At 40.8% G+C, this 21,738-nt stretch overlaps 1 protein-coding gene across 4 annotated transcripts in view; it reads right to left on the bottom strand.

Annotated features, from left to right (window-relative positions):
* Positions 1-21,738, bottom strand: part of FCHSD2 (FCH and double SH3 domains 2) — a 119,840-nt gene that overhangs the window by 16,727 nt on the left and 81,375 nt on the right. For 2 of the 4 annotated variants that reach the window (XM_068180414.1, XM_068180412.1), the window contains exons 9-13: positions 15,603-15,725; positions 11,447-11,542; positions 10,319-10,390; positions 2,957-3,073; positions 2,161-2,265 (exon numbers count right to left, since the gene is read on the bottom strand). In XM_068180414.1, coding sequence (XP_068036515.1) covers positions 2,161-2,265; positions 2,957-3,073; positions 10,319-10,390; positions 11,447-11,542; positions 15,603-15,725 — 513 coding nt within the window. The remainder of the gene's footprint in view (positions 1-2,160; positions 2,266-2,956; positions 3,074-10,318; positions 10,391-11,446; positions 11,543-15,602; positions 15,726-21,738) is intronic. The other 2 variants (XM_068180415.1, XM_068180413.1) reach the window with 1 other exon arrangement.

The raw sequence follows: 21,738 nt of genomic DNA, 5'->3' as shown, positions 1-21,738 counted from the left end.
TGGATTCAGGGTCTCCAAGGAAGAGGGCAATGAGATGAGCACTTCTATGCCCAATACACCCTGGGAAAAAAAAAAACCAAAAAACCTTTACCAATAAAATCCTCTCTAACCAAACCAGAAAGAATTAATCCCAATGTGTTTGTGAAGTTGTCTTCCCCTTCAGGAATGATGAGGACAGAAAAAAAGGGAGAAAGTGGATTTGCAAAGGAAAATTAACTAGTCAAGAAACCAAAATGGGATAGAACAGGCATAAAAATTTCCATAAAAATCACAAGCATTTCAAGAGAAAAATAAAATAAAAATCAAATCTCTGTGTCATCCTCACACACCTTCAGATGTGATACCAGAACAAAATCCACAGCCTCCCTACAGCCTAAATAACTTTTTGTACAAATACCACTCCCCAACCCAACCCTCAGTAATTCCAACTCAATCAGGTGCACTTTAATATGCAGGAATGTTTGGTTTTCACACACTGCAAGCAATTATAATTGCATTCCCAAAGAACAGGTTTTAGCTCAAAGCTTAGGTTGCCCTTCTCTAGGATTTTGTGTGTGTCTGATTTGTGGTCTTGAGCTCAGTCTCAGGGGAGTGAGGACCAACAGGGCTAAAAGAAAAAGCCATTCCCAAGTGGAAATAAAATCCCCCTAAATTCACTTATTGGTTTATCTGAAAAAAATAAACAATGCTACACTATAAACAGCTTTGGTGGCAATAAAGAAAAGTCCACAAAGCGGTTTCCACACCATCCCAAAAGCTCAGGGATAACTGCATGTCTTTAAAATATGCAGCAGAAGAGAAAGAAGTTGGCAAAAATCCCCCAGTCACTGAGTTTCATCCTCAAGTACTTGGCACTGGCACCATATTTCCCTGTAAAGCATGGCATGTGTTAAATGTTAGGAAGGTAAGGGATAGTTTAACTCCAACACACTGGAAAACCAGGAAAATACACTATTTGTCTGAATTACCTAAAATACATCTCTTAGAGAAAATAATATATAAAACTTCCACTTCTTGGCACTTTCCCTCTCTCCTAAGTCACATAAGTTCCAGACTGATTTAATCTGTACCTTTTATAATATTTTGCTGCAAGAACTTTCTCTTTGGCAACTTCTTATCCTGATTTGATTTCTTGCTGCTGCTTTTATCCTTGCAGGTTTAATCATTAACTATGCATGTATATACACAAGTATTTTGGTGTATGGTCTGTTGGAAATAATTTACTCAAAACAGGTTTTTAAACCACTTTGTGTAAGAATTAGGTTTTAAAAAACACATATCCTGCATTTGCTTAAAAAAAAAAAAAAAAAAAAAAGGAGCCTGATAGTTCTCCTGCCAGGAGAAGGAATAAGTTTGCTCTGTATTTTCTAACCCCTTCACCTGTAAATCACATTCCTAATGACATCAGGTACTCTGAGGTATGAGAAGCACTTCACTGAAACAATTAGGTTTTTTCTACAGTTTTAATTAAGCAACCCACTCACCCAAACCCAGCAGATCAGATCCTGCTGCCTGCAGTGGGGTTTTTCAGTCAGTGGCCATGAAAACAGCTCACTCTGACCAGCCCAACACTGGCAGCCAAATAAGAAGTTATGTTTTTCTTGAGTCTTAACCTACAACAGGTCTCAAATCCTCCATAAACCTTTTAATAGCACCTCACAGTAAAATTAGAGATACAAGGATCATTTCCAATGTTTTCCCATCAACAGTCAGATTTAGTTTGTGTAACAAAACCCACCACAACAGCACATGGCAGCTGCTTCTAGGACCTAAAAATATGAAGACAGAGATAAAATCCCATTTACCATTTTCTGGTATAAATTCCTTCAAGCAGAAGGAGATTAGTAAAAAACAATGAGATTTTTTTTCAATCTGTTTCAGATAAGGCCCGTAAATATAGAGATTCTTGACCTTTGACAGAGAAAAGTGCAGTAAGAGGACTCACTCTTCATCATTAAGTGTTTCTAATATCACTCTTCTGATCTGGATTTTCAAAATGTTCAGTCAGTGATTTGACAAATACCAAATGAAGAAAAGAAAAAAATCTTAAAATTCTCTGGGTTTTGATGCTAAAAATACTATTTCCACCAAGAAATGAAGCTGTAACAAAGATCTACCTGTGGGAAGGAAATGAAAATGCCAAAAGAATTTCCTCTGTACCTCAGCCTTGCGAATGCTCTCCCTGGCTTCGTCTATTTTCTGCTCCAGTTCAGCTCGGGTTTGCTCGGACATCACGGGCCCATGGCACTCCAGCTCTTCCAGGGTCTGCCAGGAACAAGGAAACACACCACAGGTGCAGCAGATGCCAAAGACAGGTATTTGTGACAATCAGTTACTGTCTGGATGCTGGGGTTGGGTGACAAAGGTCCATCCCAGGAAAGAAAAGGTGATCACTCTAATGCTGAGCCCTCTGGCCATTCCCTGTGTCCACCCCTTGTCCCAGGTCCCTCTCCAGCTGTCTTGGAGCCCCTTTAGGCACTGGAAGGGACACTGAGGTCTCCCTGGAGCCTTCCCAGAGATGTCCGAGCATTCTGGATGTTGTTTTTCTCCAGCTGATGCTGTGCTCAGGGGTTGGAATTGTATGGATGACCAGGAAACTGGGCAGGCTGTTGTGAAAGCACAGCAGACTCTTTCATACCTGGATATTTCGGGGGAAGAGCAAGGAACTTTTGTCTTTATTCTCCCTCCTAAGAGACACATTCAACACATTCCAAAACCCAGCCGCCTGATGCCCAAACACAGCCCATGGTTCTTCAAAGATCAGCCACAGACACAGAAATAAATTTATCAATTCGCATCTAACTTCGCCTCTTTGCATTAGATTTAACAGCCAATTCCTCACGGATTTACCCGGTGTGGAACAGACTTTTCAAACCCATGTGAAGGCAGGCCCCAGGTGAGTCCCTGGTGCTGGCAGCAGCTCCTGTCCCAAGGGATACGCTTTTCCCAGACCTACCCTCTGGCTGTGGACGATGTTCTTGTGCTCGCGGGCCACCCGCGTCGCCCATTTCCGTGCCTCCTTGTTCAGGCTGTGCTCCTCGGTCGTTCCTGTCTCTGATTCCAGCTGTCGGCTCTGGAACAGGCAACAAGGGATGAGTCAGGATGGCCCAGGCCCTGGGCTACCTCTGTGTTTGCCTACAGGGTAACTCTGTGTTACATTTATCAGCCTGGGGTCTTGCTTCTTATGAAACAAGGAAGGTGTGACAAGAACCTCCTGGTGAACTTTGGGATGGGACCAGGTTGTGGGAAGGCAACTCCAAAAGCCAAAAGTTCACAAGAATTCAATTCCCAAAGTAAAAAGGCATTATAGGAAGCAAAGATCATGGAATCATGGTTTGGGATGGAAGGGACTTCAAAAGCCCATCCAGCCCCACCCCTGCCATGGGCAGGGGCACCTTCCACTGTCCCAAGATGCTCCAAGCCCTGTCCAACCTGGCCTTGGACACTTCCAGAGATGGAGCAGCCACTGCTTCCTTGGGCACCCTGTGCCAGGGCCTGCCCACCCTCATGGGGAACAATTTCTTCCTAAAGATGAAAGGTTTAGTGTGACCAAGGGGCTCATTCTTTGTAAATTGTGATCCAACCACTAAGCCATCAAATATTTTAGCACAGCACAGCAGTTTCTGTCCAAAAATGTTTGTCTGCAAAACAGAGACTGAAATTTCCAATCACATTTTTGATATTGTTCTATCGTACTCCTGCTTTAGTTGTGTCAACGGCAAAAAGTAAAACTGTCCCCCTCAAGAAGTTCCAGTTAAGCAAGATGAAATAGTTCTCCACTGTCTACAGGCTGAACTGAACAGAAACATTTCCCAGCACGGAATGACTGAAATCATTCCCAATCTTTCCATCATTTCCATTTGTCACAGAGTCAAAGAACCATCTTCCATCTTTGAAGATATCAAAAAGCCACATGGATACAGTCCCGGACAACCAGCTCTGGGCCAGACAACCTCCAGAGATCCCTTCCAACCTCAACCAGTCCCTATGATTTTTTTTTTCCTGATCCAGTCGCTGCAATCCACAACCCCTCTGCATTCCTTTTATCACAAGTCCTGACATAATGCTGCCCAGCCTTTGAGATCAACCAAAAAAAATCCCTTATAAACTGACTCAAGAAGAGAGAATACGCACAGAGCTGTTGAAGTGTGAAAGAAATGCCTGTGTCACAAATTTCTCACTCTGTGTGGTTCAAATGACACCATTTTTCTTCATCAGGTGGAGTTTGAAACTAGAGGAAAAGCCCAGAATGATGAAAAGGTTGTTTAGGCAGGAGAAATCCAAGGTTAGCCATCAGGAAAGGGTAAGAGAGGAGAAAGACATGGAATTATTTTCAGGGTAGCAGGGAAGCCTCCAGCTGTTGCAGAAGAAGAGATGCTGTTATCAGGCATTTTAGCAGGAAAAGTGGAATGATTTGTGTCAAGGAAGGATGAGAGTTTATTCATCTACACCAGCATTTGGCACAAACTGGGGTAAAACCAAGAGACACCAGAAGGCAAACTGAAGTCATTCTGAAAACAAGATTTTTCTGGCCTTTAGATTACACTGTCCTCATGGAAGACACAAAACCACTAACTGGTTGACAGCCTATCAGGGGATATAATTGAAAAAGAAGCAAAATTGGTTCAGAGAAGTTCTTTGCCAAAACTGAACCTGGCCTCTATTCTCAGTGTCTGAAATGCCAGCCAGAGTTACTTTCCAAGCACAGGGAATTGTCAGGTAAGGTGTGGAGCAGCCCAGAAGAGGAAGAGGAGAGGTACAGGCACAGGGCCAGCTCTGGGATGATCAGGTAGGAAGGTGAAGCTTCAGGTGAGGATCTCTTCACCCATCCCCTCAATTTAATTAGTAAATTGGCTTTTATTGAGGTGGATTTAAAGAATCATATTCATTCATTACTGACTTCTTTGATTACCTCTGTTAAGCTATCCCATTATAAACCTGGAGAAGACAACGCATGGATTTATTTAGGTACGTCCAATCCTTAAGATAATATTTCACCTCAGTTTTTTTCCCAGTTTATCACACAGCTTCTTCCACAGCTTCCACCTGAGCCTAAACCTGAGCAGAATCTTTGACATTTCCTCTTCCCTATCACACATCTGAGAGTGAAAACAGCCCATAACATATTTTCAGTGTTCCTACTGCTCTTGCTACTACTCAGCAGCTCATTTTCATATGGAAAGAATCCAGACTTTTCAGTCACTTGATTATCTTCTCCATTACCCCAAGTGTGATTTTGGGTTTTAGTCTATTTATCAAAAGCACTTGACCAGAAAAAATGAATGTGCCGTTTGTGGCTACTCTTTAAGGCCTACTAAAAATAAAGGAATTTTGTAGGATCAAACTTTTATTAGTTATTTATGAAGCAGTGTTGCACCCAGGCAGACCCCACCCTTGCTTAAAGGTCTAAAAAATAAAACAAAATAAAAATGTGGCAATGAAAAGCCTTAATTCTGTACCCTCTGGAAAAGACAGACTGGACAGGAACATCAAGAAAATGAAAACCCAGCTGCCATAAAAATAGGTGAGAAGAAAGGAGCTAAACCAGATTTATCTGCTGTGGACATTAAAGTCCAAATTGCAAGGAAGAAGGTGGAGGAACTGAAGGGTCTGATCCTGATTTATTCCATGAAGCTGAAGTGCTTTCAGGCCTGGAATGCCTCAATTTAACCTCTTCCAAAAAGAGAGGGAAACCAAACCCACTCTGCGTGGCCAAGGAATGAAGGGAGAGCCAAAAAACCTGAGCTAAACATAGATGGACATTCTGCTGTTCCCTCAGGGCTTGGGTTACAACAAAAACAGTGTTTAGTGCTAAAAATTCGATCAGTAAACCAAACACAAAGTTCTGGATGGCTCCAGGCAGCTAAAAAGCTTAGGGGCAGCAGTGCTGCTTCTTAAATTAACAAAAGCATTCAGGCTGCAGCCAAATGTCACTTCTCTGTTTTGGTCTGAAATGTTGGTGCAGGTGCAGGATTTGCCTCCCAACAGGCCAAATTCAGCCTGTATTCTTATCTATCTGGTTATATCCGATGCAGATGGCACAGTGCTGTCTTGAAAGCAAAAAAAAAAACCAGCTTTTGAGCCTCAAAGTTCCTTATTTTTGTGGCTGAAGCCTAAAAAAGTTCACTTCTAGCAAGACAAAAAGCAGGGAACATTGATTGCATGCAAAGCACTGACAGAAAACACAGCTTAAAACCAGGCATTTCTTCTAAAAGGAGGTGAAAACAAGAAGTTTCCATGCCAATGCTGCAGAGCAACACTCTGGGGAGGAGGAAGGAACACACATGACATTTTTCACACAACTCACTGCTAAACTCAGCAGTTCTGAGAAAATCGTGAGCCAACTTTGGGGCTCCTTTCAGTCTCTTATTGCTGAATTAATTTAATTTTAATTTAGCCAAGAGCGAGCTGGGGCTGACTCATTATTTCAGTAAATTTCCAACCGGACACTCTTCATCTTTAAAAAGTAAGATTTTTTTGCATAAAGGTTTTTTTTCTTCCCCCCTCAGAATAACAAAAAAAACTTTAAATCCACTATTATTATTATCACATATATGTTACAATAAGGCTAAATCCAAATCAACCTATTATTGCTGCTTTATAGAACCACATGCTGCTTTTTAAACTAACAAATTTATAATATATTATTAATACTAGACAATATTATATAAATCTAATAAATTGATGAGGGGGCTGCAGAAGAAAAGGAACATTGGACTGGGCAGGGATTTTTTTTGTTTTGTTTTGGGTTTTGGGGTTTTTTTGTTTGTTTCAGTTTTTCTGTTTTTGTTTTGGAAGTCTAGAATCTTAAAAGTATTGATTTTTATTAAATATCACCGATCAACAAAGCTTTGTTATTCTTAGGCCTTGATGTTTCTGTATTAAGAACTTTTGTTGCATACAAGACATGAAAAGCACAACCCTTTTATTAAAATGAATTCGAATCTTATTTATTTTTAAAGGTTTTTATTGTTCTCACTGAAATTAATCTTGAAATTAGAGTGCAGAGTATTTTTGCTCATTTACTTCTATTCTCACCCTCATAATTATCCTCATTTGCCTCAGCCCTCACAGCAGCTCCATTCCCAGCCTATTTTTCAAAAAATCTATTAGAACCAGAAATATGGAAAAATTGCCCTCATTAGGTAAACAAAGGCAAAAAAAAAGACTTTTAAAATCAAGTTTGACCCAGAAAAATTGATTTTGTGGATATTTTCAATGCAATATAAACAAATTTGCAGTTCTGAAGTGGCCACTTCTTTCAAGTGCAACTTCTGCTCTCTGATTTTCATTGTTAGAAAATACTGAGAGCTTTGCTTTAATTTTGTTTCCTGACTGCTAAAAGCCAAAGAATTCTATGTGCTCTCTAAATTAAAATTAGGTGGTGAAAATTAAAATAAAATCCATTAGGGTGGGAGCCAACTTCAGCTCATTATACTTAAGAGAAAATCAGAAATGATCCTCACATTCAACCTAAGTTAAACACCCAGTAGACCCTAAACTTTCCTTTTTCTTCAGTATCAACCTCAAATATAAATATCAGATCTCAGATCTTATTTTGAGCACAACTGGGGAGAGGGGGATTAAATAAATTCAGTTTTAGACAGGCACAAGATGGGTCAAGTCACAGAAGGAAGGCAGAGCTTTGCCCACTCACACCCACTGATCATTTCTTTACCTGAATGGCTGTAATTCTCCTCAAAAAGAATCCCTAAAACTGAATAAAATTAAATAATTACTTCTTTGTAATATGTATTTAGCCGTAAAAAGGTTATACTTAGAACCAGTCTTAAAAGGTTCTAGTCTTAAAAGCAGTTCCAGTATTAAAAAGTTGATCAAATTAAATAACTTTAATTATTTTTTTTAGGTTTAACTTCAAGAAAGTCGTACTTAAAACCAGTCTGTTCTGGTATTAAATGTACAGACCACAGTAAATATAGAAATATGGGCCCTTTTAATGCAACTTATATAAAATTCCTTCACAGAAGATGCTGACAAATTCCAAGATGTTCTTCTGAGAGTGAAGGGAAATTCATCTTTATTTTCACAATCTACCCATAAAACAGCCAACTTACATGGGGGGAAACTGCAAAACTTTCCACTGAAGCACCTGAGGTGTTTTTGTGCAAATTAAGAGGGGGAAAGCAAGATTATTTTCACGTCAAGAAGCTGTGGGAGAAATCAGCTGGGCCACAGCTTGTCCCCATGTTCTCTGAGGAAACAGTGAATAAAAAACAGGAAAAATACCCCAGAAATAAAATGTCAGCTTTTCAGGGCCCTTCTCCTCCCGTTCCAGGGACACTTTTGTGTCACCTGCCTCCTTTTCTCACGTGATAACCCTGGGATCAAGGAAAAAGCAGCTTTTGCAAGCAGGAAACAGAGAAAAGCTGGCCAATTTCCTTTCTCTGCTGCCCTGTCCTCGTGGGAGGATGGGGCATGATTAAACTGGAGTATCACAGCAGCCTCCGTGGAAGATGTGCTGACTGGATTTGCTTGGCAGGATAAAGGTATTTTAAAAGATTCTTTTCCATTCTCTGCTTTGCTGCCTATAAATCCATGTTGGGAATCCATTTCTGGAGAGGATTAAAGCTTGCTAGGAACTGATCAATCATTTCTTTCTGAGTATTTTTAAAACAAACCATTTCTTCAAGGGTAAGTGGTTTATTTTAGGGATTTTTTGGAAAACTTTCTTTTTTAAAATTAAGAATTTATGTCCATCAAAATGAACTAAGACAATGAAATAATTTAAGTAATTTAGTAACATGAACCACTGATTAAATTCCAGCTCAAACATTTTTTTTTTTAGATAAAAGAAAATATCTGATTGATGTAAAACATTTTGAAGTGGTTTTCTCTTGGTGGGCACTCAAAAGTGTATATTTTACCTAGAGCAACTGGGATTTTTGGGATCAAAACTCCTGGAAGTTGATGGAAGCTTGTTTCATTCCTTCCTTTCTTAGGAAGAGACCCCTTTGCAGGCTCTGACCGTGCACGCTGGGATCCTTTTGGAAGCAAACTGAGCTGTCCCTGACTCAAGGATTGCACAGAAATCCTGGTAATAAAACTGAAGTTTGGGATGGACCATGGAAAAGTGGAATTTCCACCAGAATTCAGATCTCTCCATTCAGAGCTCCATATCCATATTGTTTACAACATTCTTCCTGCCTACAGCCCTCACAACTCCAATCCAATAACACTTAAATACTCTGAATTTTGAGCCCAGTGGGTCAGCCTGAAGAGAGCCCGCAACTTGTTCTTGGAAAAGGTTCATATTAAACTTTAGATGAGATGTATTTATGACTCTACTTTTTTCTTACAGTCCTTGCTGTGAAAATTATCATGCACAACCCACAGAAATTAAAAGCCAACTGAGAAACCTCTGCAAAACATCTAGAAACAGAACATGTGGCAAAAGAATGCTTGGTAATTGTTCTCCTGCAATTAAAATGTTGCTCCATCAATTAGAAAACACCCAGTTTCTGACCAATTCAAAGCCTGAGCAAGAGCTTTTATTCCCTTGTACTTACTGATTAAAATCGGGATTGCCCAGGTAGGATCCTGTCAGCTGAGCTACATGGATCCTAAAGAAGCATAACTGAATTATTTTGGGCAAAACTGGTTACAGCCTAAGCAGCTGCAGATTAAAGAGCTGCAGTGCACTGAGGAAATGCAGGAATTCTGCAGCCCAAGAGGGTTAGCCAAGCAAAGGAGTGAGGAACTGAGACATGAAGGACCCATTCATTGCTTCCCAAAAATTCCTGGAGTCAGGCAGCACCAGCAGCACACATGGACCCCGTGAGCCCACACAAGTGCCATGGCACAGAATCCTGGCATTCCTCACACTGCAGAGTTTACTGGGAGTGACTTCCAGCTCTCCTGCCCATGGGGATGGCCTTCTGGAAAAAGAGCCAAATGAAACCAGCAATGGGGCTGCATTTCACCAGGGCATACTCAGAGCCTGCAGCTCTCAGACCTTTCCCTCTCACACAGGAGCAACAACCAATTACACACAGCACTGTCTTGAGCTGGGAAGTTTTAATTCATGCCCCAGCAGATTAGAACATCAATTACAAACCTTGTGCAAGAACACAGGAGAAGTGTGAAGCTGCCCCCCACGAATAACACCCTTAAATTGATTTTTCCTCCTTGAAGCCTCATTGTGAAAAAAGCTTTTTTAAATTTTTTAAATTTTTTTTTTACCTTTTCTGTTTTATATATCTAGAGATTGTGCATTCTGTTGCCACCTGTCCAGAGTGTAAATTCAGCATCCCACATGCACAGGGATAACACAGGGCAGACCAGAAACACCCCCAGGTACCTCTGCTATGGTCATTCTCATAGCACTGACAGGTGAGGGCTCAATCTCCACCAGCTGAACTGCATTAAAACTCTGGATGCAGGGAGTGCACAGGGATGAGAACATAGCAGCAAAGGTTAGAGAGGCAGAGCAAAGACTCAGAAAGATTCTGCTCACTGTTATCAAGAACAACCTAAAATTTATCACAGAATATCCTGAGTTGGAAGGGACCCATCAGCATTAGCCAGTCCTGCACAGACACCACAACAATCCCCCCCAAGAGCATTGTCCAAACATTTATTTATGGGAATAACTGACTCTTTCTGGAATAAAAATCAAAATCACAGTTTGTTAAAAGGGAAATACAAAGGAGAGCCAGTCAGAGATGTCAGGGTGACTGGGAAAATCACTCTTATGGCAGGTCTTGATCTGAATCACTTGAATGCAGATCAGGAGTGCCCAAGTCAGTTCAATAAAGAATTCAAGTCAGAAAAAGTTTATATGCTTTAAAGATCCAAACTTATTTTAAACAGCTGTTTCTTAAAATAACATCACTAATGTCAATGGGACATCAAGAATCCACTTTAATCAAGGTGCTGTTTGGAAAGGCACTTACATACTCTGATTTACCCAATTTTAATGTCATTAATGATTGCTTTGGAAGCAACACAGAAACCAAGATAAGATTTTTGGATATTATTTTGGAATGCAGTGTTTTAACAGTATTATTTTTAGTAACTCTCTATATGTATCTCTAAGTATTCTTTGAGCAATTAGGTGTGCAGGGGCACTTTATTTGGTGCAGTTGTAACCCAGTATTATTGAAAATTATGAGAACCTCACCAGCAGGATAAAAAGGCAAGGAAATTTAGTAGGAATTAGGTTGAAAGCAGTGAAACAGAGGACTGTTAGTCACAATCTGGAAGCCAAAAAAAGATTCTGCTCTTTTGTGGATGATGTAGAGCCTGCTTGATGCTTTTTTTACCATCACCCACCTCCTGCAACCAGGCCACTCTCCCCTTCTTTCCCAAAAAAACCAGCACGAGGTTAAACCAGACTGGGATACCCATGATTCTCCTCCCCATTTAGAACAATCTGCTTTAAAATAGAGCAAGACCAAGTAACTGCAGGGATTCACAGGGCTCTTACAGTGTCACTTTCGCTGGGCTGGAACTGGAAAGGCTGAGGTTTATGGAACACGGAGTTCTCCTGTAAGAACAGCTGGAGATTGTAATCCCGCACCACCTGAGGAAAGAAAAAGCTTTATTTAGACTCCTTGTTTTGCGAACTGAAAAACAGCTGGAGAGCAAAACCAGCACAGTTTCCAACTGAGATGAAACCTGCAGCAGAAGCTTGGGTGCACCATCAGGGAATTGAGGACCTGAGTTGTTCAGAGGTACTGGCAGGACACACAGGGGGTGACAAGGACCTAAAATATCCCTGCCATTTACCTACAAAATGAGGGAAAAACCACCAACTACTGAATAGACACCCTGTGGTGTCATTGCCATAAGTATTTTTCCCCCCTCTTGTGGGTAATTTCCTGTGCACTGCTCTTTCTTGAGATGAAAAGTCTTAATTTGGCAGAAATTATTAATTGTGGGAGCTGGAAAGACTTATTTGGAATCATGCATCCAAAATCAGTTACAAACTTCATCTCTCTTTATTAAATTGCTTTCAGAGAAAACTCTCCAAGCTTGCATTTTGCTGAAGCAAAACTCCTTCAGCTCCCAAATTTGCTTAATGATACGTTTCAGGCAGCATGACACAGATCCCTAAACAAACCTCTTATGTCACAATTTACACAGATTTACAAAGAAATACCCAGTGATTGCAAGATGAAAAAATAGGATCACTGGTTGAAGAACTCTTAGAGAGCATTCACTACCTCAATTGATGAAAATGCATCAAAATTATATCAATTTATTACCAAACTGGGGGTTTACATGTACAAAGGAGATAATAAAGATGGTATTTATCCAGAAATAGCAGCATTGTGCATGACCAAGAACTCTGCTGCATGGACAATGGGAAATAAAACTTGTTCTCTAATGCAGCAAAATGTTGATGCTTGTGTTGCTGAAATACTGAACTGTAAAAAAATTAATCTCCAGTTAAAGAAAGTAAATAGTCCTCCAGGGCCAATAACACACTCATCTAAACCAGAAAAGTACATAATTACTGCTCCAATTTGAGCAGTTGAACATAAACACACTCAAATGGGGAGAAAACAGACAGGGATTTGCATCATGAATTCCCAGAAATAGAAATTCAGAAAATACTAAAGAAGGAAACATCTGTAGCTTCAGAGGATGCTCAGCACTGATCTGGCATCAAAATAATTTAATTTAAGCAGCTATTCCATTGAATGGTCCTTTAGATCCATGTGAACACTGACCATAGCACACAACCCTGGGCCATGCCAAATATGTGGAGCTATTTTAACTTCAATTAGGAAAAAAAAACCCCAAAATTAAGTTACTGAGGATGTGAAAACCTCCACATATATTTTTAAGTGCTTTCCCCACAGAAATCTGACTCCCAAGCAACTCAGTTCAAAGCAGAAAAGTCATTTTTCCAGCAGCACTCCTAGGAGATTGCCCTCAAAGCTACAATAAGTGGTTAAAAATGAAAACAACTGTTATCAGAACAGGAGGTCTGGGAGGATGTGCAAGCCCAGCACATGAAATCCTGCATTTGCACAAAATATTGGACAATTGATAAAAAGAGAATAAAAATACTCCAAAGCAACACTGTATCCTTGGGATTAAGCTGCAACTTTTCCAAATAGGTTTCCTGTTATTCACTAATTAAATCAATGTTCTTACACAGCTTCTTTCTGAAGTCAATGTCAATTGACAGGTTACAGCAGACCTGAAATCAAACATTAAATATATCCCATATGCAGAAACAAGGCACAGTCAGAGATGAGATAAAGGAAATTATTTGCCCTCTTACCAGAAACCTGACGGAAATGTGACTCAAAACAGCAAATGGAATTTCAGAAAATGTTCCCAAGAAAATCAGATTTTTTTTTTCCGAAAGAGAAGTGCAAGAAGTACAAGTCTTGAGTAAGACTGTTCAAGTGAAAAGAACTTAAATTGCATTGTGATACAATCACAGCCCCAGACTGGTTTGGGTGGGAAGGGACTTAAAAATCATCTCATTCCACCCCCTGCCATGGCAGGGACACCTTCCACTATTCCCAGGGTGCTCCAAGCCCATCCAGCCTGGCCTTGGTCACTTCCAGGGATCCAGGGGCAGCCACAGCTTCTCTGGGCACCCTGTGCCAGGGCCTGCCCACCCTCCCAGGGAACAATTCCATCCCAAAATCCCATCAATCTCTGCCCCCTTTGGGTCAGTGCTCCCATTCCAGTGTCAGAGGAATGACAATGGCCACCCTGACCCAGAAGTAATAAAATCTCCAAAGCTCCAACCAATAATGATAAAACTATGAAAAACCTGCATTTTATATACAGAATCTGGTTTTCAGCTGTTTCCCTCAACCTGCATCACATGAGGTGTCAGCCAGCCCTGCCCATCCAAGGAGCCATCCCTGGCACTTGTGGGAAGCAACTTGTGTCCTCCTAAAGCAAATACAATTTAATTCCATCCTTCAAACAGAAATGTAGCTCAGATGGAAGAGCAAAAATATTCCTCCCAATGACCTAGAGTGTCTCTTCCAAGCAGAGCCTGCCAAGCTTGTACTGCAAACTAACAAAGAACAGGTGAAGCATTCAAAACCCCCAATAAATATTTAAAACCTTTGCTTTGATGACAGGTTTATTCTAAATTGCTAACAAATTTATTACATGTTTAACAACTCAAGCTGCTTTTGAAAGACATGGATGAGTTTTGGTGGAGAGAAAAGGTTTTTTTCTGTGTTCTTTTTTTTTTTGGGCTGATTACTTCAACCTGTTATGGAAAGAAAGGATAAGGAAAGCTTGTGGAAAAATCCACCAGTCAATATATTCAGAGTAAAGCATGCATCTTCAGCAGCAAAACAACACAAATTTTTCTTCCCCACATTCCTGAAGCACAAGGAGAGAAGCAAATGGACTCGTAGAAACCAGTTGTAAAAGCCCTGTTCAGACCTGCCAGCTGGATTCACACTTCTGTCCCATCTCCAGGCACTGTGCCCACGGAGTAAAGCACAAACACAACTCACACACACAGCCTGGCTCTGTGGTTGTGCAAAATCAGCCAGACCTAGAGCTCTCTGAACCACCCCGACCTCAGCACACACAAATATCTGAGGAAAGAATTCCTGCTCCAAGGAAATGTTTGGATATGGCAGTTTAGAATTGGATCAAAGTCCCAACCAGGCAGCTCTCTGAGTATTCTCAACACAAAGGATCTGATACAACAGTGAAAAATTAATTATGCAGACATTATACTGAAGCCTGTTTAGCTGAAAGATTCCAAGCCAGCATTTCTGGGGAAGGTATTTGAAGCAGACCTGAATAATACACCCCAAGGTAAATTATTGAAAGTCCTTCTACAACTGAAGAGAAAATGGCGTTTTGATTATTTTTACAGTTGCTGCCAAGTAAATTCAAAGCTGAGGGTGAAGCCCATTTTTCATGCCCTCACTTTAGATCTCTGAAGGTGTGAGATCACTTGCTTGGAGGTAAATAAGGAATGTGTTAAATAAGCTTTTGCTCCAGATCTCTGTGTGAATGAGCTCTGTTTCTGGGTGGGTGGGTAAGGTAAACGCAGAAAGGAATATTATGACTGCACCAAAGCAGCTTTTCTGAGCTCAATGGCAATTTTTTTTCCTTCTTTTAGCCCAGCAGATGAATTATTTAAGTATCAAAATTACCCTGGAAGCGATCACGCCTCTCTCAGTCTGGCTGCTCCACAAAGCAAACAAACCACGTCTATGACAGGGCTCTAATTTGTTTGCTGTGTTTGCCACTCTTAATTCCAGGGAGAAAACAGCGTAATAGCTTGGATTTTAAGTTGACAGACAATTATGAAGGAATGATCCAAGCAGTTTCCTGGGGCTTTGCTCCAGATTACACCCTGCAGAACCCTCAGCTGCAATTTCCCCTCCCAAATGTGCAGGGTGAGGAGAACGCAGCATCTCTGGATGCAAATGCACTCAGGGGAAGGCAGTCTCGGTGCTGGAGGAAAAATTCTCCCCAAGAAAGCTGCCTGGTGCCTTCTAACTTAACACCACTCAGGAGTAACCAAAAATAACAACCTTTCAATTCTGTCATGATTTTGGAAGCAAATCTCAGGCCTGGGGATTTGTCCATGCTGCAAGGATTCAGTTACAAAGCATCATTCAGTTCAAACTTACCCTGCTGGAAGTCTCCAATAAAAACTGGAAAGTGTTTTGTACAGCTTGGCATGTCTCTAGTTCAGTCCTGCTGAATGCCATTAAATAATCCTTAAGGTGATCATATATATTTCCATCAAGAGCCTGCACGAGGGAAAGAAATAAAGAAAATCAGGAAAAGCAGGAAGTAGCTCTGTATACAATTTATCACCCTGGGACTTGCAAGATGCTCACACCATTTTTTTTAGCAGATTTACACCTGTGAGGACTGGACAGAAAGAGAAGTGCAAGAAGCACAAGTCTTGAGTAAGACATCACAAGTGAAAAGGAACTTAAATTGCATTTTGATACAATCACAGCCCCAGACTAGTTTGGGTGGGAAGGGACCTGGAAAATCCCTCACTCCTGGCAGAAGGAATGACAGTGCTGGGTTCCCATTAGATGGCAGCACACAGCACTGCAACAACATCCCAGCATTTCCATCCAGCTGTTCCCAGGGGCAGAGCAGCTCTGGAGAAGGGAAGATGTTCAGGGAGGTGTCACTGAGGGCAAGGAAGACACCCAGAGGTGCCAGGCCACGGGGTGCTGCCAACCAGAGTACTCCTCAGGGAGTGGTGCTAGGACACTCAACACCTGGATGGGACATGTCCCCAGCTGTTTGCTTATCAAAAACAGCTGAGTAATAGCTGCCACTTCACTTTCTTTTGTGCACAGAAATACCAAATAAGTAACTCAAATTTATCCCAAACGCAGCAGTGACAGCCAAGTTTAAACCCCAAAGCTCTGTTGTAAGCAGAGCTGTAAAATCACATCACACAGAGCAGGTTACACAAGTTCTGTGTTAAATATGACTGTGCAAGTGACTGACAATGTCATTTAAATAGTTAACTCAGGATGTATTTAAATATATGTGATATAAATTTTTAAATAGGTTGTATTTCCCAGACAGCAATTTGAACGGTGTATTCATGGAAACTGTGTACACTCCATTTCAACAAACTCAAGAATGTGCTTCTCTAGAAAACTGTATTTGATTATTTAAATAATTTTGCAAATTTGAGGGGGGAGAAAAGAGTGAAATTGTTCAAGACTTAAGGAATAGTTTCTGCCCCTGAAAAATCCAGCCCAACGTTTAAGGTGAGGTGAACAGACACGATAAATCAGACACAAATCCTGAAGTGTTGGGCAGAGCTCAGAGCAACCTGGGATAGTGGAAGGTGCCCCTGCCCATTACAGGAGTAGAACTGGATGAGCTTTTAGGTCCATTCCAACCCAAACCAGTGCATGGTTTTATGAAATCCCTCAGAAGACAGGAAGAACAGAAGAGATCTTCCTTCTGCAAAGTTTTCCCAGCAGTACACAGCCAGCTTCAGTGGGGGATGCTTGGAGGAGATAATCAAATGGTGGGACTGGAATTCTCACATCCGAACTCTGATATCCCAAATCCATTTCACACTACACTATTTTCTTCATACTCCACCTCCCAAGTGTAAAGGAATTTTTAACAGAGGCAGATTGTTCCCTCCAGCCTTACACATTAAACCTGCCTCAAACTAAGTAATTCTGCGGCCATCAGGAAGCCATTATGGCAAAGCAGTGGCAAACTGGGAATTCCTCCCAAGCCCCCTCACTGTAGCTGGTTCACTCAGGGGTTCATTCAGGCTGGGCTGGTGTCAGCTCCACCGAACACTCTGTTACACAGAATTAAAAAAAAAATTATTTCAAGAGTTACCTAATACCAGCTTAGAGCCAACTGAAGAAAACATCAGGAAATTCCCAGCAGCAAATCCAGAGAAAGCAGGCAGCCATACACAGACACAGGTTCAGTTCTTGCCTGTGCTGCTGTGGGCACAGCTTTGCTGGGATTCACAGGATTTGAACATTCCCTGTGCTTTTAGCCCTGAAGGGATGAGCCCTGGGTGCCACAGGAGTGCCAGAGTCACCACCCCATTCCAAGGGCACTCATTTCACATCCAACATGGGCAGCCCCAACAGCAGCTCAGGCCTGTGCTCACAGAGAATACAAATGATGGGTGAAACTGCCAAGACTGCCTGGGGGACCACGGGAAGCCTGAAACTCCCCCAAAACAAAACTGTCAACTTTTATCTGTTCCTAAAGCTTTTCAGCTCAAACACCAGGGCTGGAGTGCAACTCTGCTAAGAAATGTGAAGAAATAATTCCAATTTGGCAAAGCAATTCTAAGTGCTCAGTTTGCAAAGCAGCTGTGATTTTTTTCATCCCACAATTCCATAAAAGAGAATTTCACAGCTCCATATCAAACCCAAATGTTGTTTTTGTGTCAAACCCCACACGAAGGGCTCGTGTCATCACATTTAAGTCATAAATGCTGAGCTCTGCATTGGGTTTTGACACTCTGGGTGCTCTGCAGAGCCAGCGGAGAGAAGCTGGTACTTGTGTGCTGTGATTGATCCCTCTCCAAGATAGATGGCTAAAATAGGTCAGCTGAAAGGCAGGATGCCAAGGGCCTATTCCTCTTCACTGACCGTAAATAGTGCCCCCACAATTAGCTCACAAAGACACATCAGGCACACACAGCCCAGCCCCACACGTGTTCATTCCCTCCAATTATCATCCATGCAGCACTCGGGATTAATTCATGTCCAGCTGCAGCCTGCAGTTCGAGGAATAGTAAAAAAAAAAAAAAAAAAAAAAAAAAAAAAAAGGAGAAATATTAACTTCATTATTTCCCCCCTCTTCCTGCAACGACCACAGCTCTGCTGAGATGCCAGAAACCCCCAGAGTGTGATATAAATAAATAAAGATATTTAAGAAAGGACATCAGAGCAAAGTGTGGCAAAACATTAGGGAGCACACAGGTCTGTCAGCATGTGAGAACTGCATTACAGCCTGGCTCCTTTCATTAATTAAAAGCAGTTTCAATATGATGAAGTTCTTAAATACCGATGAGAGCAGCCAGAACTGAAGTTCTGAAAGTCACTGCAGTATCACACAGGCAGGACTGAGAAAGCAGCTCCAGCACAGGCTAAAAAGCACAGAAAAGGTGACATCCCATCAGCCACAGCATCAGAGAGCTGGCTGGTTCCAGACTTGCAATAATAATGGATTTAGCCTTTCTATAAAATGGTAATTGTTACATGGAGCTGGATGTGTTCATATTAAAACAAAAGACTTGACTTGCTGAACTGTAGGATATAAATTAACATTCACGTGGGGTTTTATCAGCTGAATCTCACTCACTTACAAACGCTCTGACCCAAACCACTGAACATCACAGGTTTTGAAAGGAAAAGTCTTTTCAAAATTTCTCATCACACAACTTGAAGGGGAAACTGGAAAAAAAAAAGAAATTCAAAAAACCCAACACCCATTATTCCTTACAATGGCTTTTGTTCTCTTTCTGACTCTCCAGAGAGCACTAAATCACTTACTGTATTACAATCCCACTGAAAAACCTGTCTTTTTGTCAACTTCAAAAGGAAATCAAGGGTTTTTAAAAAAAAAAAAAAAACAAATCTAGCATCAAACCCAAGATAATACAAAGTTAAGTAGCACAAAATTACAATTTCCAAGGATAGAAAAAAGTCACCGTTTTTTCAGAAATCATTTCTTTACAGAAGAATTGCCATAATAAAGGTACAAAACTACTTCCCCCTGTGTCCAAACTTGAGAAGCTAAAGGCTGGAACTAAGGCTGAGAAGAGTTGAAGTTGTTAATAAATGCAGTGGATACACAACCAAACTAAAGCCTATTTTAGAAGAAACCCTAGAGAATAACTCAAACCAATAAAATTATATACAGAGGGAATGGGACAAGATTTCAACATCCAAGTTTCATGTATAACTTTGAGAATTTTTTCCCAGAAACAAAACTTCAGTCCCAGTTCAGATCATCATTTTCAGGAGGGTTTTTTTGTTTCAAGAGATGATACAAAACATTTTTGGAATTTAGCTTTAATCGTTCTACATTCTATGAAAATTCCCTCAAAAGCAAATATGTAAATGGAAGTATTTTAGCTATTATTAGGACATTTGGTTGCCTTTGGGAGGTTGTTACTCATTTAAAGTAACATACAATGTAGAAAAGACCCTGTGTAGAATTTTCATCTTCATTTATGTGACTGACTTCGAGGTCTCTTCACTAAAACACTAACAGGTCTCAGCCACACTCCACTTAAAAATTACCATTTCAATATCTTGGAGAAGACAGAGAACAAGCTGAACTACTCTGGATTTTTTATTTTAAAAGCAAACAGAAATTAAAAATGGAAACTCTCTGCCCAATACAATGCAGAGCAGAGTTGTATGAAGCCACCAAGGTGAGTTTTCCCTGTTATCCCATTTATTTCTGAAATATTCCTGGTATTCTGTTCATGTTTGTCATGCACAGAAAATCCTAAAATCTGTGCTGAAGCTCTGGGTAATAATTTTACACTTTAAATTCAGGTGTTCAAACGAAACCTCTCATTTAACCACCAGGCACCAAAACCAGTGCTAGGTTAAAAACCCTCAATTAAAGGCACACTTGTAAAGCCATGTGGGTTTCGCTGACTAATTCACACCAGTCTCATCTGAATCACCACTGCCTAGAAACAATTTGATATTTGCAAACACACATTTATGTTTTTATGCATTTTAAACTCCCTCACCCCACGCTTGTGACAAGAAACATCATCCTCGAACAAGGGGTGGAATATGATTTTCTTTAAGGTTCCTTCCAACTCAAACCATTCTTTGGCTCTGTGAGATTAAGTTTTCACTTCAAAACATCCATCCTTCTCTGAGCTGATGCTACCCAACAGTTTTTGAGGGCTGATTTTGCCACTGAAATGCTTGGCAAAGGCTCCCTGAGTTGCCACCACTTGGCCGGAAACAATAGAACTGATGTGGAAGGCAAGGAATTTCCTTACATGGGTGGAGGGAACAGCACAAAATTAGAGCTGACCCTCCCCTGCCTGGGCTGCAGCCTGAAAACAGAAAGATAAGGGAAAGAAATGAACTGAACAAAAATCATTGTGTCTGTGGAGTGGTAACTTCTCTGTGGAGGCAATGGGACTGCATCCTGGTAATGTGAGTTATTTTCCTGTTCAGGAGTCAAGCCCCCAAATCAAAAGGGAGATCTGTGTCATAGATTCCACTCTCTATTTTATAGTTAGACTAAAATAATTTTGTATGTGACTATATTTATATGAAAAATGAAAATTAAATTCTTTCAGCACCCTACTCTCATTTGCATTAAACCCCCTTTTATCTATCCTTGATCTGCTTTGCTTTGAAAACCACTTAGAATCCATTAAGAACAGGGACTTGAGCTCTCATCCTTTATTTTCTGTAATATTACTCTAAACTTTTCCTCACTTAAAATTAAAAGCCCAACAATCTGAATTGCAGAGCAAACACGATGGGTGAAGCTTTTTGAGTGCTTGTGCTTGAAACTCCTGCTTACAATCCACTAAACAAACAGAGCGATCTCACGGATGGCACAGTCTGGGAATTTTCAGCTGAATGATTCTGGTAAATGAGACTCCACTGAGGGTTTTAATTTTTATGTGTCAGAAAAGATAAAATTAATATTAAAAGGAAAGGTTGAGGTACACACAATAATAATTGGTCAACAGGTATTCTTAGAATTAAGGCATGAACTTCAATCTTTTCTAGGGTGAGAAGAGAAGTGTCTGTATTTTAGCCCAAACAGAGCAACAAATCTCCTTTTATATGACAGTGAAGGATAAAGCATTTTAAAAACTCATCTAAAACTCAGAACAAAGTCAAGAGGCTGGATCAGCTGGATTTGCCACACTCAGCACTCTTCAGAGCCGTGAAATGGAACAGCACTTCCCAAGGACATGAGGAGAAGAAGGAAGGAAGGTCAGGAAAACTCATTTTTTCTGGGTAACAGCTCCATTCCACAGTCATTTTCCTTTAAAAATGCTGATTCCTGGCATCAATTTTTCCTAATACACAAGAAAAGATGCTTATTTTTCCTTTTTAACTCTTCCACCCCTGCAGCATTTGTCTCTGCTGAAATCCCTTCCTCTCCATCAAGACCCCCTCAATGTAGAAATAAATCAGGGCTGTGTTTGTCAACAAAACACAACATCTATGTCTGAATTCCCAACAAAGCCCAGCTCAAAGCCCCAGCAGTGTCCCTGAACAACCTGCCTGGAGCAACTGGAGC

The sequence above is a fragment of the Anomalospiza imberbis genome, chromosome 2 (assembly GCF_031753505.1).
Source record: "Anomalospiza imberbis isolate Cuckoo-Finch-1a 21T00152 chromosome 2, ASM3175350v1, whole genome shotgun sequence".
Taxonomy (NCBI): domain Eukaryota; kingdom Metazoa; phylum Chordata; class Aves; order Passeriformes; family Viduidae; genus Anomalospiza; species Anomalospiza imberbis.
This window is presented reverse-complemented; position numbering and strand designations above follow the sequence as displayed.